General features: G+C 47.5%; 1 protein-coding gene across 4 annotated transcripts in view; it reads left to right on the forward strand.

Moving 5' to 3' along the window:
• depdc5 (DEP domain containing 5, GATOR1 subcomplex subunit) overlaps positions 1–19,215 on the forward strand; it is a 177,219-nt gene that overhangs the window by 97,434 nt on the left and 60,570 nt on the right. For 2 of the 4 annotated variants that reach the window (XM_048556254.2, XM_048556255.2), the window contains exons 24-27: positions 1,825–1,881; positions 5,438–5,621; positions 14,171–14,331; positions 16,170–16,290. In XM_048556254.2, the coding sequence (XP_048412211.1) occupies positions 1,825–1,881; positions 5,438–5,621; positions 14,171–14,331; positions 16,170–16,290 (523 nt within the window). The remainder of the gene's footprint in view (positions 1–1,824; positions 1,882–5,437; positions 5,622–14,170; positions 14,332–16,169; positions 16,291–19,215) is intronic. The other 2 variants (XM_048556256.2, XM_048556257.2) reach the window with 2 other exon arrangements.

Raw genomic sequence — 19,215 nt, forward strand, 5'->3', positions numbered from 1 at the left:
ATACAAAATTGGCTTAACACAAGGAGACACAAGGTGGTGTTGGAGGGTATTTTTCAGACTTGAGGCCTGTATCTGGCGGTATTCCACGGGGATCGTTATTGGGTCCTTTTTTGCTTCTCGTTTATATAAATGACTTTGAGAATATAGGAGGCACGGTTAATAAAGTTTGCAGATCACTCCAAATGTGGTGGTATGGTTGACGGGGAAGAAGTTTATCTAAGCATACAAAGTGATCTTGATCAGATTGGCCAACGGGCTGAGGAGTGGCAGATGGAGTTTAATTTGGCTAAATGCGCGGTGTTGCATTTTTGTAAAACAAACAAGGGTAGGACCTACACAATTAGGGCCCTGGGCGGTGCTGTCAAACGGAGAGACCGAGGGGTTCAGGTACATAGTTCTTTGAAAGCTGCGTCACAGGTAGACGGGCTGGTTAAAAAGGTGTTTAGCACGCTTGCCTTCATTGCTCAGACCTTTGAAGAATGAGTTGGGACGTCATATTGTTGTTGTACAGGACATTGGTGAGGCCATTTTTTTTTGGGAGTATTGTATCCAGTTCTGCTCACTCTGCTGTAGAAAGGATATTATTAAATTGGAGAGGGTTCAGAAAAGATTTACCAGGATTTTGCTGGGAGTGGAGGGGTGAGTTATAATGAGAGACTGGATAGGCTGGGACTTTCTTCACAAGAGCGTAGGAGATTGAGGGGTGACCTAATAGAGATTTAAAATCAGGAGGGATATAAATAAGAAGTATAGCAAAGGCCATTTCCCTAGGGCGGGGGAGTTCTAAACTAGGAGGACATAGTTTAAGGTGAGCGGAGAAAGGTATAAAAGGGACTTGAGGGGCAACGTTTTCACACAGAATGGTTTGAGTGTGGAATGAACTGCCAGGGGAAGTGGTAGAGATGCATGTACAGTTACAACGCTTAAAAAAAATCTGTCTGTTGAGTGTGTTTTCAACTTGGATTCTCGGGATAGGCAGGGGGCAGGAACCAACAAATCAAGCGTGTGGCTTAAAAAGGCATCCTGGTTTCAGGTGTATTACTCTGCTTACAGGAGAGCAGTTACATTGAAATGCAAAAGGCAGGCTGGTTCACTGCCAGAGACTGGAAAAGTACCAAACTTGGTAAAATCACTTCCTACAGATCCTGAGTGATAATGGGAACTGCAGATGCTGGAGAATCCAAGATAATAAAATGTGAGACTGGATGAACACAGCAGGCCAAGCAGCATCTCAGGAGCACAAAAGCTGACGTTTCGGGCCTAGACCCTTCATCAGAGAAGGGTCTAGGCCCGAAACGTCAGCTTTTGTGCTCCTGAGATGCTGCTGGGCCTGCTGTGTTCATCCAGTCTCACAGTTTATTATCCCACAGATCCTGTTTGGTGACACTTTTGACTGCATCAGCTTCCTCTGTGTGAACCAGATTGACTTGGTTCCCCGAACACTTCATGATGTGCGGTAGACTGTGACCAACAGTCTTGGGACATTGGGCTTGGTAGGTTAATTTTGGTCTAGAGTTGGTCAGTTTGTCTCTTTATTCATTGATGGGATGTGAGTGTTACTGACTAGGCCTGTATTTATTACCCACTCCTAATTGCCTAAAGTAGGAGTAAGAGTAAACCACATTGATGTCACCTGTAGGCCAGACCTGGTCAGTAGAACTGATGGCAGATTCCTTACGTAAAAGGACAGGAGTGGCCATGACCTGTTTGTAGTTGCTGGGCAGACAGCATTGTTGGCGAGGTGAGCGTCCTTGGAGTTTGAAAGCACAGAGTGTTGTATGCTGATGGATCAGCACCGGCTGATCACGTCTGTTTCCATTTCAGGCACCCCGCTGAACCAGGCATCGGCCTGTGAAGATCCTTCTGTCAGCCGTGATCCAAGTGAGTCCCTGACTGAATCGAGCCAGTCAAAAGAGGAGAAAAGGCAAACGATACATAGTGAAAGTACGGTGAAAGTGCCCACCAGGTCAATGTCGGCTGAAAGGTGGACGGGGAGGAGAGGTTCATGTCCAGGGAGAGACTGGGTGGAACATTAACCAGCCTCTCTTCTTCCAGATTGTAGTTAACCTTCTGCCTGCTGATAGCATTTTGACCTTTAATGAAAGGAGAACAAAAAATCTGCCTTTCTCTCCCTTCCTTCCCCACAAACCCAATAGCTCTGAATAGCTAAAGAACTGAATCACTTCACACATATCTCAGCCAGGCAGCTGCTTGCTGTACATCTGTCCCACAAGATGCATTGCATCTTATTTTCAAGATGCTTTAGCGATTTTACTCTGTCTCTTTGTCCCTGCCTTTCCATCTGCCTAGATGATCCTGCAGCCAGGAGCATGGGTTCGCCCTCAGTGCCTGTACAGTGCCACGTATTTGGAAGCAGCAGGCCAGGAGTGACTGCCGGTCTGATTCTCTGCCAGGCCTATACCCACTGTCTCCCAGCTCAGCGTAGCCAGGATCAGGGAGGGATCAGATGGTAGCCACTGGCTACCTCCCTGCACTCCTCAGGTTAGTGTGTCTAGTCCAAACCCACACCAATCTCAGTATCTTGTTCAGTAGAATAGCAGTTTGTCTTTTCACTGACTGCACTTCCAGTACCTTTAATGTTGGACACATTGGGGCAGCTCAGTGGTGAGCACTGCAGCCTCACAGCGCCAGGGACCCGGGTTCAATTCCAGCCTCGGGCGACTGTCTGTGTGGAGTTTGCACATTCTCCCTGTGTCTGCGTGGGTTTGCTCTGCGTGCTCCGGTTTCCTCCCACAGTCCAAAGATGTGCAGGCCAGGTGGATTGGCCACGCTAAATTTCCCGTAGTGTTCAGGGGTGTGTAGGATTAGCTGTGGAAATGAAGGCTTACAGGGACCGGGTGAGCCTGGGTGTGATGCGGTTTGGAGGGTTGGCGTGGACTCCAATGGGCTGAATAGCCTGCTTCCACACTGTGGGGATTCTAAGATTCTAGATTTATTTGCTGACGTGATGTTTCCCCTTCAGTTATGCCCACTCTCTGGCCTAAAGGTGTCTTTAAACTGAAAGCACTTTAAACTTACTGAGTGCCCCGTGTGAGGTGTCCATCATGCTCTGCGCTTCGATAAGGGCAGATAGATAACCTCATCTCAGAAAACTTTGCTTGCTATCAGAACTCCTCAGTATTGTAACAATGTGTTTACTGTTTGTTGGGCTGTTGTGGTATGGATGATGTTACATAATCAGTAGAACGCTGTGTACTGTAAGGTCCAGTTAAAAACATCTTCCAGACTCCCATCAGCTGTAAGTTGGTATTTCACTGTTTTGATCCATACCTTGATACCATTCCTCCACGCCCTCCAGTTTATTTTGAACCTACATCCCACTGTCCCCACAGAGCTTAGCTCTTCTTTTGCACATCTTGTCAACTGACTCTGAAATCCAGCCCTAACCCTGCATACTTGTCCTAGTTTGTTCTGTGTGATCCGAGTTGCTACCCAAAACCAAGCTAGAGATTACTGGGGATGGTGAGCGGTTCCCGAATTGAGATGACACCCTCTAATGCAAGCTTTGAATTCCAGTCTACTGCTGCCATTCACACGCATGAAGGGAAGGTGCTGGTGTAGCGGTTATAGCCACGGCCCCAGTGAGTAAGATGCTTCAGCACTTGCAGCACCCAGATCAGCAGCCTTGAGCTTCAATCTCTCGTCTGTGCTGAGTGCATGGTGCTCAGCCAGATCTAACATTGGGGGAACTGGAAAAGGGGACCTGTTATTGCTCAGCTCAGTGTACGGGTCAGAATTCTCACCCATACAGTGTATTCAGCTCAGCATTAACATAACCCAGAGAAGACTGGGGCGAACAAACCCAGAAAGTGAAAATTGATCCTCTGTGTGTTAACTTTCCAAATAAATTGACTGCAGGATAAAATGCCTGGTCATTTTGGTTGTCACTTTCTATCATTTTAAGACCAGAAAGTCATTAAAACTTTTCGCCAATGTTTTTATTCATTTACACCAACCTTAATCATGGTGTTTTAGCGCTGTAGATGGAAAGATGCATTGATCCTTCAGTGGCCCGACAGGGAATTGGAGGTTAATATGAAGGCCCCACATCTCACTGTGTTTCCACCCAAGACAGCAACCTGGGGAGGGGGGCAGACTTCGATTAGGCTGTAGTTCAGCGTACATGGTGGGGAAAGAAACAAACTGCTCCTCTGATGCTGCTTGGCCTGCTGTGTTCATCCAGCTCTGCACCTTGTTATTCTCAGAATCTCCAGCATCTGCAGTTCCTACTATCTCTGGGACTATAACCCACTAGCTGCTGCTAAGCAATGTGCATGTCTACGTATCAGTCTGGGGGATAGTTAGACTGGTTCGCCTGTTAACGCTGGCTGCCCAGACTCACTGGTCAGGAGTAGGCACTGTATTGAGTTATTAGAGGGATGTTTGTCCATGTGAGAACACCTTGTGGAAAGGAAGAGAGAGAATCAGAACGATTGAAAAGTGCACTCGGCCAGACTATGACTAACTGCATGTAATCCAACTAATGAAAGCCATAAGCAATAGCAGTTCTCTGATGTACTAACTGTTAGTTGTAACTGCTTATTTTTCTAGTCAGAGCAACACCTGATATCACTACAGCTAGCTATTGAGTATAATCCTGTTGTACGCAGAGCAGGGTGCATTGTATCTGTGCCTATTTTGTTTAATATATTAACATTTGTGTGTCTGATACCACTTACCTGCTGCAGTCAGCAACCCTCGCCAGTCCTCCTACAATGAACAAGCTTGGAGAAGGTTCCAGCTGCTTCCTGGTGTAGCAGTGGAAGTAAAACAGTATTTACTGATTGTTGCAGGATTTGATGCTGGATTGACTTTGTTTTCCACTTTTTGATTTGTGCTTTCCCTGTGCCTGTTCTCTCCGCTTTGAAACATAACCAGCATGGTGTGTCATTGTGACCCATTCCCCATGTGCAGTCTCTCTGTCGGATGTCTCGTGTAACAGTGCAATCTCCGTGCCTAATGACCCAATCCTTCTACCTTTTTAACAATGGATGAAAAACATAATTGACAAGCAAATAATCCCTCCTGTTGTTTTGCACAGTTCACAATTAATTTATATGCTTAACAATTCCTAAGGTAACCTTTTTTTGTGTTTTGATATCGCTGTCAAATTATGCAAATGATGTACATGCATGTTAAATTTGGATAACAAGAATCCTTTTTTAAACAGCTAATAATAATTTTTTTCTTTCTTCTCACTCTTCCTACTTCCCTTTTTGCTCAATCAATGGCTTTAATTTTCTCCTTCCTCCCTCTCCTTCTGTCCGTTTCTCTCCCACTCCCGCCGTCCCCCCACCCTCTGTCCCTTCTCTCCCTCCCTTCCCATTCCCTTCCTCCACCCACCACCCCCCTCCACCCAACTTCTCGTTCCTTGTCCTGGAATTCGGTGTCCGTATGATTTTCTGACGCGCTGAAGTTCTGATGCTGTCTGCTCCCCCTGTAGTGCCCAGTTTCTGTTGCACAGTGGGCGTTGACTGGAAGTCGCTCACCACGCCTGCCTGCTTACCACTCACCACAGACTACTTCCCAGACCGGCCGAGCCTCCAGAACGACTACACAGAGGGCTGCTACGACCTCCTCCCTGAGACTGAAGTTGACAGGTCTGTCACACTCATCATTAACCCTGAGTTAATTGAGGTAAAATACGATGCTAAAAGGGGGTTGACAAAGCAAATGTAGAGGGGCTGTTTCCCCTCCGAAGGAATGACAGATTTTAAATCTGAGATGAGGTGGCAATACTTGTCTCAAAGGGCCCTGAATCTGTGGGAATTTACTACCCCAGACTTGGGTGGATGCTGGGACACTTTTAGGGAGGAGAGAGCCCGATTTTTAATTGGGAATGGGATGAAGGGATATGGAGAGTGGAGTTTGAGGCTAAGATGAGATCACCCATGTTGGTATTTAGTGGTGACACATGCTTCAGGGCCTGAATGGCCTGCTCTTTGTTCTTATTGTCTGATGTAGAGATTAGACTTTGGGCTGCCAGCAGTTTCCAGGTAGACACAAGCAGGATGATGGTGAGACAGGGAATGAGGTTGCGTGAGGCTGAGCTGTGGGTTGGACAAAATCGACACAGTGATGAACTACTCTCTCAATTCTCACTCGCTCTTCATTCCACTGGATTATATTCGCTTTATATTTTTTTAAAAGATAGTTTTACACATTTTTTTTTAAACTGATGTCTGCTAATTAGTTGTTAATCAATGTGACCTGATTCATGAATGTTCACAATTGATTGGAGTGGGCCCTGTGCCCAGTGGAGAGATAATGGGAACTGCAGATGCTGGAGAATTCCAAGATAATAAAATGTGAGGCTGGATGAACACAGCAGGCTCTCTGATGAAGGGTCTAGGCCCGAAGCGTCAGCTTTTGTGCTCCTGAGATGCTGCTTGGCCTGCTGTGTTCATCCAGCCTCACATTTTATTAACCTGTGCCCAGTGGAGTTTGAACCAGTTGCTGACAGCTCTAGTTCTGTCCAGCAGGTGGCAGTGTTTTTCCACCGTGTATCCGTCCCTGCAGCAAATGGAGGCAGAATTTCAGGATGCATTCATGCTTCCCTGAAATTCCTACATTTAGTTTTGGCTGTGTGTATGTGTGACTTAGATGTTTCCGGTGCTGGGGTTTCGAGACAATGATGCAGGGAAGAGAATGCTGTTAATTCACCAGTTTTGGTTGTGGCCTGTTGGAACGGCAGTTATTTTGGTGAATGAGCACAGTTTATAAACTGTGTTTTACATTGAAATCATTCCATCACGATTCTGGGTCAGCATTTTGCTTTGTGCTCCTTTTCAGTCCATGTGCCTTTACCTCAGTACCAGAGGTATTACCTTTTATTGGACCGTTGGCCAATTATCCTCCTGCCGATTGAACTCTGACCCTGGTTCCCTACAATTTTCCGAATTCACTTTTAAATAAGTTGTATTTTGCAAAGCATTGGGATTCACTGGAGCTTTGGCGTCAGTGGATGGCACATTGAGATGAGAGAATATATTGGGCTTAAAATAACAGCATGGGCTAATGCTGGGGAGGCTAAAGTTTACACTGGCTTTCCCCTGACCTTTTAAACAGCTCAGGAGTTGCAAGGAGTCCTGGTGTGCAATGGTGGGGCCACGTTTCCTGAGCCCAGTTGTTTGTATTCTGCGATGTTAATCCAGTGCTCTTATCCTGTAGGGTTACTGATTTAATCACTATAAAAATGCACACTGTATTCACAATGTTATTCTGCTCGGCTTTTCATTGTGAATCACTTAAGCGGCGGTAGCTGAGTGGAGCTGTCCTGGTTCTCTGAATGCAGACACCACCTGTTTTCTTTAAGAAAAACATTAAAAAATGGGGAATTCTTCCTAGATTTATAAGGGGGTTGTTATATTCGCTCCTCAGATATGAGCATCACCAGTATTTATTGCCTATCTTGCCCCTGAGGATATGATGGGGAGCCACCTTCTTAAATTGCTGTAGCCTGTTTGGTGTAGGTGCATCTACACTGCTGTTAGAAAGGGATTTCCGGGGTATTAGCCCGGCAGCGGTGAGTGTCCAACTCTGGATGGTGAGTAGCTTGGAGGGGAACTTGTTTTCCTTTGTATCTGCTACCCTTGTCCTCCTAGCTGCTAGAGATAGTAGGTTTGGAAGGTGGTGTCAAGGGATCCATGGCGAATGGCTGCTCTGCATCTTTTAGCCGGTACACACTACCCCCGTGGTGAATTGGCATTGGAGTGTGTGAATGTTGAAGCTGATGGATGAAGTTCCAATCAAGTGAGCAGTCTTGTCCTGCACAGTGTTGAGCTTCAGGAGTGTTATTGGAGCAGCCCATGTACAGGCAAGTGTTGTCAACCTCTGCTTGTACCTTTTGGATGACAGACAGACTTTGGGGAGTCAGGCGGTGAGTTCCTTGTTGCTGTATTCCTTGCCTGCGACGTGCTCCTTTAGCCACTTGTTTATACAGCAGGTTCAGTTCAGTTCTGGTCAGTGGTAGCCCCCAGGATGTTGGTAGTGTGGTTTCAGTGACGGTGATGGCATTGAATATCTCAGGGCAACTGTTAGGTTGACCCTTGTTGGACAGGGTCATTGACCTAGTACTTGTGAGGAGTGATTATTACTTGTGACTTATCGGCCCAAATCTGGATGTGATTACTGTTTTTCATTCATTCATCGGATGTGGGTGTCTCAGGCTGGCCAGCATTTCTTGCCCATCCCTAGTTGCTCCATGGGAAGGTGGGGGTGAGCTGCCTTCTTGAGCCGCTGCAGTCCTCCTGCTGTGCATTACCCACGATATCCTTAGGGAGGGAATTCCAGGATTTTGACCCAGCGACAGTGAAGGAACAGCGATTATATTTCCAGGTCAGGAGGGTGAGTGGCTTGGAGGTGGTGATGTTGTCATGTATCTGCTGCCCTTGTCCTTCTAGATGGCAGTGGCCATGGGTTTGGAAGGTGCTGTCTGCAGATCTTTGGTGAATTTCTGTCGTGCATCTTGTAGACACTGCTGCCGATGGTGGAGGGAGAGTGGATGTGGTGCCACTCAAGCAGGCTGTTTTGTCCTGGACAGTGTCAAGCTTCTTGAGTGGTGTTGGGGCTGTACCCATCCAGGGAAGTGGGTATTATTCCATCGGTCTCCTGATTTATGTCGTGTACAGGATGAACAGGCTTTGGGAAATCAGGAGGTGAGTTACTGACCATAGTGTTCCTAACCTCTGATCAGCTCTTCTAGCCACTCTGTTAATCTGGTGAGCCCAGTTGAGTTTCTGGTTGAAGGTAACCTCCAGGATGATGATAGTGGAGGATTCAGTGATGGTAACACCATTGAATGTGATGGGACAGCGGTTAGATTGTCTCTTACTGGAAGTGGTCATCACCTGACATTTGTGTGGCAGGAATATCAAGAGCTTGCTGCACTTGAAAATGGACAGCTTCAATGTCTGAACATTGTGCAGTCATTGGTGAGCATCCACACTTCTAGTCATAGAGTCACAGAAATAGATCCCTCGGTCCAACTCGTCCATACTAACCTAGTTTCTGATATTTAATTAGTCCCACTTGCCTGCACTTGGCCCATATCCTTCTAAACAGTTCCTGTTGGTGGACAAATCCCCTGGACCAGATGGACTACACACCACAGCTCTAAAGGAGATAGCTGAAGAGTTAGTGGAAATGTTAGTGGTGATCTTTCAGGAATCGCTAGAGTCAGGGAGGGTTCCCGAGGACAGGAAAATCGCTAACATGATACCCCTGTTTAAAAAGGCAGTAAGGCAAAAGATGGAAAATTACAGGCCGAATAGCCTAACCTCAGTCATGGGTAAGATTTTGGAGTCCATTATGAAGGACGAGATTTCTGAATATTTGGAAGTATTTGGTAAAATAGGGCAAAGTCAGCATGTTCCCATCAAGGGAAAGTCATGCCTGACAAATCTATTAGAATTCTTTGAGGAACTAACGAGCAGGGTAGACCAAGGAGAGCCAGTGGATGTTATCTACCCGGGCTTCAAGAAGGGCTTTGACAAGGTACTGCACAGGAGGCTGCTGAGTAACACAAGTACCCACAGTGTTAGAGACAAGGTGCTATCATGGATAGAAGATTGACTGTCTGGCAGAAGGCAGAAAGTGGGGATAAAAGGGTCCTTCTCAGGATGGCAGCCGGTGACAAGTGGTGTTCCGCAAGGGTCAGTGTTGGAACCACAACTTTTCAGTTTATACATTAATGATCTAGATGAAGGAACTGTGGGCATTCTGGCTAAGTTTGCAGATGATACAAAGATAGGTGGAGGGACAGGTAGTATTGAGGAGGTGGAGAGGCTGCAGAAGGATTTGGGCAGGTTATCAGGCCACATTTGCAGTATTGTATGCAGTTTTGGGCTCCATGTTTTAGGATGGATGTACTGGCCGTAGAGCGGGTGCAGAGAAGTTTCACGAGAATGGTCCCAGGAATGGAAAGCTTAACATATGAGGAACTTTTGAGGACTCTGGGATTATACTCGTTGGAATTTAGAAGGATGAGGGGGGATCTAATTACAGAATAAAGAATAGCCTGGACTAAGTGGATGTTGGGAAGATGCTTCCATTGGTAGGGCAGTCTAGGACTCGAGGGCACAGCCTTAGAGTAAAGGGAAGACCTTTTAGAACGGAGATAAGGAGAAACTTCTTCAGTTAGAGATTGGTGAATCTATGGAATTCAGTGCCACAGAAGGCTGTGGAGGCCATGCCATTGAGTACATTTAAGACTGAGACAGATAGGTTCTTGATTATCAAGGGGATCAAGGGTTATGGGGGAAAAGCAGGAGAATGGGGTTGAGGAACCTATCAGCCGTGATTGAATGGCAGAGCAGACTCGATGGGCCGAATGGCCTAATTTCAGCTCCTATGTCTTATGGTGTTATTTGTGTAACTATCAAATGTCTTTTTAATGTTGTCACATGCCTGCATCTATCACTTTTTCTGTAGCAGTTCATTTTGTATACAAGCCACCCTCTCTGGAATAGTTGTCCCTCAGGCCCTGTTACATCTTTCATCTCTCGCCTTAAAAATACACACTGTAGTTTTGAACTCCCTTAACCTAGGGAAGGGACACCTGCCATTCACCATATCTATGCCCCTGATGATTATATAAACCACTATAAGATCACTCCTCAATCTCCTAAGCTCCCGTGAAAAATGTTCTAGCCTACTTTTACAACTCAAACCCTCCATTCCCAGCAACATCTGGCAAATTTTTTCTGAACCCTCTCTAATTTAATGACATCTTCCTTTAGCTGGGCAACCAGAACTGTACGTAGTACTCCAGGGGTGGCCTCACCAAAGCCCTGTACCACCTTAACGCAATGCCCCAACTCCAATACTCGGTGGTCGGAGCAATGAAGATAACCATGCCAAATGCCTTTGTAACCACCCTGTCTACCTGTGAGGGCAGGAGCTGTGACCCTGGCAGGACCCAGACTGGGCATTGCTGATGACACCTCCCATCACTTTACTGATGACCTGAGAGTAGACTGATGGTGCCGTAATTGGCCAGGTTGTGTTTTGTCCTTTTTTTTTTGTGTACACGATAATCCTGGGCAATTTTCCCCATTGCCAGGTAAATGCTAGAGTTATAACTGTACTGGAAGAACTTGGCTAGGGAAGCAGCAAGTTCTGGGGCACAAATCTTCAGCACTGTTGCCGGAATATAGTCAGGCCCTTAGCCTTTGCAGCATCCAGTGTCTCCAACCGTTTCTTGGTATCACATGAATGGAATTGAATTAGCTGAAGGCTGGTAAAGGTGATGCTGGGAGTCCTGCAAAGATGCCCGAGATGGGTTGTCCATTTGATACTTGTGGAAGATGGCTGTAAATGCCTTGCCCCCCCGTACCATTGGATTTGGAGATGTTCATAAAACCGCTCCATCCCATTTGTTTTTTATCTTTCTAACTGTTCACCATCATTGAGAAGTGGGTGTGCTGGTATTGCACAGTGTTGCTCTGATCTGTTTGTTTCACAACTGATTCGCCCTGCCTCCACATTCTGCTTCCGTTGTGGGTGACCAGTCCTGTGTTGAGATTGTGCCTGGTGCTGTACCTGGCGTGCCCTCATATACTGTTTATTGAATGGGTCTTGATGCCCAGCTGGATCAGTCCCGGTTCCAACCTACATAACACACCAAGTGAGCCACAACATGATGATGGAGTTGGGTGGGAGGGGGTGGGGTGGGGGGAGTGGTGGTAGTGAAGATGGAGATCAGTGTGAAGATGGAATTTCTTCACGGGGACTATACAGTAGCCACTCCTTTCAATCCTGTCATGGTCCAGTGGATCTGTGGCAGGGTAGATGGGTGAGGATGATGTTGAGTATGTTTTGTTCCCCACGCTGGATCCCCCAGCCCCTGCCCACCGGGCTGTCAGCCTAATTTCCACACTCCTATCCTTGGAGAGCGCCTACCCCCCCTCCCGTAACTGACTGGCCTCTTTGTTTCTACCGTCGCTGGAACATTATCATCTTGAACCTCACCAAGTCCTAATGAGCCTCACAGTGGACAGCAGTGACACAGAGCTGGGCAAAGGCACGCTGTCGGACAGGTTTTGAAGAGGCTTTTCAAAACGAGAGACAGGTATGGAGACGAGAGGATTGGGAAGGGGTTTACTGGGACATGGGACTAAATAGGCGCAAAATATTCCCAGTGAAGATTGCTGAGGGTGAACACCCAGAGCCAAGGGTGGCACAGCGGCTCAGTGGTTTAGACTGCTGCCTCATGGCACCAAGGACCCAGGTTCAGTTCCATCCTCGGGTGGCTGTATGTGTGGAGTTTGCACATTCTCCCCGTGTCTGCGTGGGTTTCCTCTGGGTGCTCCGGTTTCCCCCCACAGTCCAAAGATGTGCAGGCTAGGTGGCTTAGCCATGGGAAAGCATCGTTACAAGAATAGGGTAGAGGGTCTGGGTGGGGATGCTCTTCAGGGGGTTGGTGTGGACCCGATGGGCCAAGTGGCCTGCATCCACACTGTAGGGATTCTATGATTCTAAGGGGCATGGGATGACCCAGGAAAATCATGTGAAATGTTTTGGAAGGGAGGGTGTCAGTTAAAGGCGGGAGTAAAGGTGACAAGGGAGCAATATGAGCAGGGGTTTGACCACTTGGCATCAATCATACATAGCTACAGCCTTGGCAGCTGGTTCCAAGGGTATCGGCTCTTGGATCACCAGCGGTGATGAGTATTTTAGCTAAGGATGCAGTCACGGGGAGGAGGCGGGTGTTATTACACATTCTGAAGCAAACACAGTCTTTGCAATGATGTGGATTTACAGATTTGAGCAGCTCATGAGGTCGCACACTGGGTCAAGATAAGCGAGCATCATGGGAACAAAAGAGAAGCCAATATTTCGGGAGGAGGTCCTCTTCAGAATTGGTGGGTGATCCCATGGTGGGACTGTGGATTTGGGGCTGATCCAGAGGCAGGTGATTTCAGTTTGAGTGCGGACTGGGCTCTGAAACCTGCACGATCGTACTCCGTGTTTCTGAGAGCTTACAAGCTGCTTTGGGACATTCTGCCATCGGGCAGAGGGGAGCACACTGCCCTCGGAGGTCCATACGTGGTTCAGACAGCATCAAGGGAGCTTCCATCTGCACCCGCTAGCTACTGTTGGTTCTCAGCTGCCTGGATTGGAAAAGGGTAGAAAATTTCCAAGTTGAAACCTTGCAGGAGATAGAAGTGAATGTGATTAATCCTCAGTGCAGGGGCACTGGAAGGAACAAAGTGAAATTCTCAAGCTGGGTTTGACTGTACCCTACCACTGACTGACCACCTCGTAGAACAGCCACAGGAATGTCTGAAACAACATGCAATGACAGCTATCATCAGACTAGTAGAAAGAAAGAGCACTTTGTGCGGTAATGGGGCCCTCTCCTGCCTGCCTAGACCCTGTTACAACAATACAGTCATCACAGAGACTACCATCTGGGAAGTGGGGGTGGGGTGCTGTGTCAGCCTTTGTGATGCCCAGCCAGTAGCTCAGCCGGGGTTATGTTCACCACCTCCGCTGTGGCCCCCTGGGTAGTCTCCAGCCCTGAAGGTCCCGATTTCGGGTTAAAGCTGATCAGAGGTGCAGCCTGGTAACAGCCATGCAGTGCTGAGAGAGTGCAGCATTGTTGGAGGTACCTCCTCAGGATCTCCTCACAATGTGGTAGGTAGCTATATAAATGTAAGCCTGGCTGAACAGGCGGTAACAGGGCTGGTTCGGGTTGAGAGTGGGGTCTGACTGGTTTTTAGAGGGTGTGGGGGAGGGGGTCTGTCTGATTTGAGGAGGGAACCACATGCAGTCTGGTTAAACACACTATTCAGTGCTATTGCTTTGCGGTGATGCAGGAAGTTGTGCCAAATTTACAAAGTACAAAACAGGAGGGATTGCTGAAATATAAAAGGGACGGAAGCTCATTCTCTGAATTCTCGCTGCTGCAATATTGCAGGTTTCCCTTAGAACAGGGATAGTCTGGTTACCTAAACACTCCATTACAACAGACTGGGCAGGTTTGGGCCAGGATTCTGCTGTGAGAGGTAAGTTTCCATGATGATATACAGGCTGGAGCTGGACACTTGCTACTCCATGAAGAGAATGAAGTAATTCTCCCTGTTAGCCTGAAGGAGAGAGCAAAGGGGAATCATTTTTCTGACCTGTGTATTCTGCTGGTTTACAGGAGAGATGAGGATGGACCTGTCATGACAGCCCAGCAGGTATTTGAGGAGTTTATTTGCCAGCGCCTCATGCAGGGCTATCAGATCATTGTCCAGAGCAAGATCAAGCTATCGAGTACTGCAGCCTCTGCACCACTCAGCAGTAGCCCCCTCTACACACGAGGTGAGGAGCCTAGTGTTTGGTAGGTTTGTGTCTGGTGTCAGTGGAGTGTTCAGTTCCCCCTGGGTGGCCAGTCGAGTTTCTCCCCTGTGTGTATCTGTGAGAGGGTGCTAGACTGACTGTGATGTGCTGAACTGCCCAATAGCCTTCGGTGCCTGAGTTTAATCGTAAAGGATAATTGTTGGGCTGGACTGCAGGAGATGAGTTGGGACCCGGACCCGGTTTTCACAGGAGGGAATTCAGCACAAAGAAACAGGAACGGTTACAGGAACCTCAACATTTTTGCGACTGTTGGTGGTATCACCATCATGAGCCCGCACAGCGGCTATTCCTGTGAACCTCCTCCATTTTAAGGCTGGGGCATGAGAGTACTGCTGTTCTGTTTGGGATGACCCATGCCCATCACTTCATTAACCCATCCTCTGCATCACTGCTGCAGGTTGGGGGCATCTCTCGCAGATTTGGTACCATCTCCTCCCTGCCACCTCGAGTGCCACTCCAGGGTTTCACCCACCCTCTGTGGGGGTATGGGTGGGTATTTTAAACCACTCCTGGCACACTGCACCGAGCATTTGTGCCCATGGCTGTTGTGTTGTTACAGCGGTAATGGATCCCCCCCCCCCCCCCCCCCGCCTTGCCTTGACTCCATTTGGTGAAAGCACATTGAATTTTTCGCACTATGGTTGTACAGAGTGCTCCTGGTCAGGGACAGGGCCAACTCAGACTCAGTCAGCTGCCCTTGCTACATTCCAGTAGCTTCTCCTGGCTGCCATCCCCTGAGGTGCCAAGTTGCCCGGCACACTTTGAAAAGCCAAGCCCTGGACGTTTGCACCGAGTGGGAATGGAAACTAAATCCAGCTCAGACCCTTAAAAATGTTGGGCAGAGATGATCCTGAATGATGACATGGGGGAAAGGTGACAGTGTTAGAGAGCTACTGTTCAGTTGTAATCTCAATGAACAGTGCAACAGGATCAGAGGTAGCTACAAGATTGACTCCGCTTCTAAGACCATCGTTGGGGTGGCACAGTGGCTCAGTGGTTAGCACAGCTGCCTCACAGCACCAGGGACCCGGGTTCAATTCCACCCCTGGGCATGTCTGTGCAGAGTTGGCACATTTTCCCCATATCTGTGAGGGTTTTCTCCAGTTGCTCCGGTTTCCTCCCACAATCCAAAGATGCACAAGATAGGTGGATAGACCTGGGAAATGCAGGATTACAGGGATAGGGTTGGTGGGGCGGGCCTGGCTGGGATGCTCTTCAAAAGGTCAGTGAGGACTGAATGGGTCGAATGGCCTGCTTCCACACTCTAGGGATTCAGTCATCACTGGGGATTGTTATGGGGTAAAAGGCAAGTGTTTAATCCACTGACTTCCAAGCCCCTGTGTCAGAGGGGGTAAGTGTAATGCTGAGCTATAAGTTGAAAGTCAGCGTGTACACTGACAGTAAATCTAGGTCTCCACCTTCTCATGGCCACCATCAGTCTCCGGACTGTGACCGGTCTGTGTGGTAGACCTCATTGCATAGATCCCCTGGGCCCAGCCAGAACGATAGTGGGATTTCTCCACAAATTAAGACACACTGCACTTGATCAAAGGAATCCTTCCAGATGAAATAAAATTTTGAATACTGCAGATGCTGGAAATCTGAAACAAAAACTGTACCAACAAAACAGGTCTGTTTTGTGGTGAGAGAGACAGCGCTTTACATTTGATATGACAAACTTTAGGTCCATTTCTCTCTCCTCAGATGCTGCCAGACCTGCTGAGTTCCTCCTGCACTTGCTGTGTTTGCTTTAGGTGTGAAATGCCTGTTCATGACCCATGTAATCCTCATGTCTGCAGGCCTGGTATCCCGGAACAAGTTGGAGGAGGAGGAGACTGCCTATTGGCTGAGCATGGGCCGCACTTTTCATAAAGTCTGCTTAAAGGACAAGATCATAACCGTCACCCGCTACCTCCCAAAGTAAGTGCGAGGCAGCAAGCCCAGCCCTGTCATTTATTTATTTTGCTGGGCTAATTTCACCCAGGATGGGGGTGGGCTCTTTACCCCATCCTTTCTTATGTCTTCTGCAAAGTAAAAGGCGAGCACAAAATCAGATTGGAAAATATGAGCAGGACTGGAGATTTTAAAGTGGGCAGCTCAGGGTTACAGTGTGCTGATGTCATTTGTCAGCACCAGATGCTTTTATCCTGGTCTGTAAAGTGGATATTAATCCCTTAGCAGGCGGAAGCAGGTCTGAGTAGAGCATTCCCCTCGTTCTCACAAGGGCTGCTGCCTTACATGGCAAGACAGTACCATATTTGTGTATCTAAAAAGAAAAGAGCGAGACAAATTGCATTTAAGTAGCACCTTTTCAGGATATCCCAAAGCGCTTTGCAGTCACTGAAGTGTACACTACCTATCCCCTTTCATTACATGGTCTCCTGTTCTTTCCTTTCCCTTCCCTTGTGGTTTAGCTATGCTGCTGGTGAAATTAATGATGAGATATTAGCATGGATAGAGGACTGGCTAGTTGACAGGCGACGGATAAATGGCCATTTGTAACTAGTTTGGTGTTCACCATTTGGCAATCTGTAAATAGTAGAATGCTACAAGCACAATGGGCCAAATGGCCTCTTTCTACACCATAACAGTTCTGTGATTCAGTTAGTGGCTTGACTATTTACACTGTTTATCAATGGCCTGGATGAAGGGACTGAGTTTTTTGAAGCCAGTTTGCAAAGACAGGTAACTAAGCAAGTTTGGGCAAAGGGTCAGAGCTGGGTTAAGTGAGTGGGGAAATGGTGGCGTATAATGTGAGAAAATATGAGGCTGTGTCCTAACACAGGAAGATTAATAGAATACAATGTAAATGGTGAGAGACTGCAGAGCACTGTGTTACAGAGGGATGCCTTGAACAAGAATCACAGAAAGTTAACAACAGGGATAGCAAGTAGTTAAAAAGTCAAATAGGATGTTAGCCTTTATCACAAAAGAGGATAGCTTATTAACATTGAGAAGTCTTGCTCCAGCCGTGCAGGCCATAGGTGAGACGATACTGTGGTCTCCTTAGTTATTGCAGGGATGTACTTGCATTGGAAACAGTTCAGAGTAGGCTCACTCAGCTGATTCCTTGGACAAAGGGTTATCTCTTGAGGAGATGTTGAACAAATTACTCCAAGACTAGTAGAAGCTTAGAAGAATGAGAGGTGGTCTTATTGAGCTGTCTTGATTGAATGGCTGCTGGAGGATGAACCCAGTGAGGGAATCTGGAACAAGGGGACACAGTTTCAAAATGAGAAGTCAGAAATTCACCGCTGAAGCAGGCCTCTGGAGTCACAAGCTGCCTATTTTGTTATAAGTGGCCTCTTGTAGTGCTGCATTCATTCTGGGGAGGTATACTGTTATGGACCAGACCAAACCCCCTCAAAGCATATCAAGGAGAGAGCCTAGATCCTAACTTTTCTCTTATTTAAAAGCAAGTGTACCGATCTTGTGCTCCTGAGATGCTGCTTGGCCTGCTGTGTTCATCCAGCCTCACATTTTATTATCTTGGAATCTCCAGCATCTGCAGTTCCCATTATCTCTGTACCGATCTGTGTTCTGGATGTGATTTGATTGGTCAAACTACTAGACTTTAAGAAAAACACACTTTATTCTTATACCACACCTTCGAAACCCACAACCCCACTTACATCTAGAAGGACAAGGGCAGCAAGTATATGGGAACACTACCCCTTGCAGGTTCCCCTCCAAGCCATTCACCACCCTGACTTGGAAATATGTCACCATTCCTTCACTGTCACTGGCTCACAATTCTGGAATTCCCTCCCTCATGGCATTGTGGGTCAACGCAGCAGGTGGACTGCCGCAGTTCAAGAAGGCAACTCACCACTGCCTTCCCAAGGGCAATCAGGGAAGGTCAAGAAATGCTGGTCCAACCAGCAACACCCACATCTCTCAAATGAATAAAAGAAGATCCACAGTTAAAATACAAACAGAAAAGAAAGGAATTGGCATAACTTTAACTCTATCAAAATACTTAAGAAAATAATATTATTTAATGACTAATCAAGTGTTCCAATATAACAGCATCCCATAAATGCACTCAAATTCAGCAAAACATTTCCATTACTTGCTGTCTCCAGTCCTGGAGAAGGAACGCTGACAGAATGAATCTAGCAGCAGAGAACTCAAGCTTTTTGTAACAGCAGAGAGAGTGCTGTATCTGGCACCTGCAACTCCCAAAAACCCCAACTTCAACACTAAAAGCAAAACTAAAACCTGGCAGTGTGTGAGCCTGACTCCACCCTCCTTTGCCTTATTTGAAAAAAAACCCGAAGTTATTTACTCGGTTTCCATGGCGCAGATACCTTTGCACCAGCTTTTCAACACCTGTCCTCAAGAGAACCAGGATACAGCTGATCTCCCTTAAAGGCATATTACGTCACAATTCACAACTTAGCATCAGGCTGACTGCTCCCCGTTTGAAGGTGACCACAGGCCCTGTCGAGTGTCGGGGCAGGCTGGGTAAAAGCCCTGCTCAGCACTTTGAGATACCGTTGCCCGTTCTCCCGTTCTCTTTTGGATGGTCTAGCCCTCCCACATCAAACCCCATCCCTGCCCCCACCCATTCCCTGTGCCACCTTTCATGTCTCCCGAACCAACCCAACAAAACCCCCCCCCCCCCCCCCCATTACCCTCCATGCCAACTCAGGGCACTCCCACATTTATTCACCCAGCATCAAGTGGGGGGGTTGGTGGGTGTTGTAGTGAGGTTAGCTGGGGGTGGGGAGAGGTTTTGCAGGTGAGGGGCACGGGGTGGCCAGATGGTCGGTAGGGTTAGCTGGTTCAGAGTGAGGGAGCCCTGATTGTGAGTGACAGAGGGGTATCTATTCATTTGAGCAG

This window comes from Stegostoma tigrinum, chromosome 26 (assembly GCF_030684315.1).
Source record: "Stegostoma tigrinum isolate sSteTig4 chromosome 26, sSteTig4.hap1, whole genome shotgun sequence".
Classification (NCBI taxonomy): Eukaryota; Metazoa; Chordata; class Chondrichthyes; order Orectolobiformes; family Stegostomatidae; genus Stegostoma; species Stegostoma tigrinum.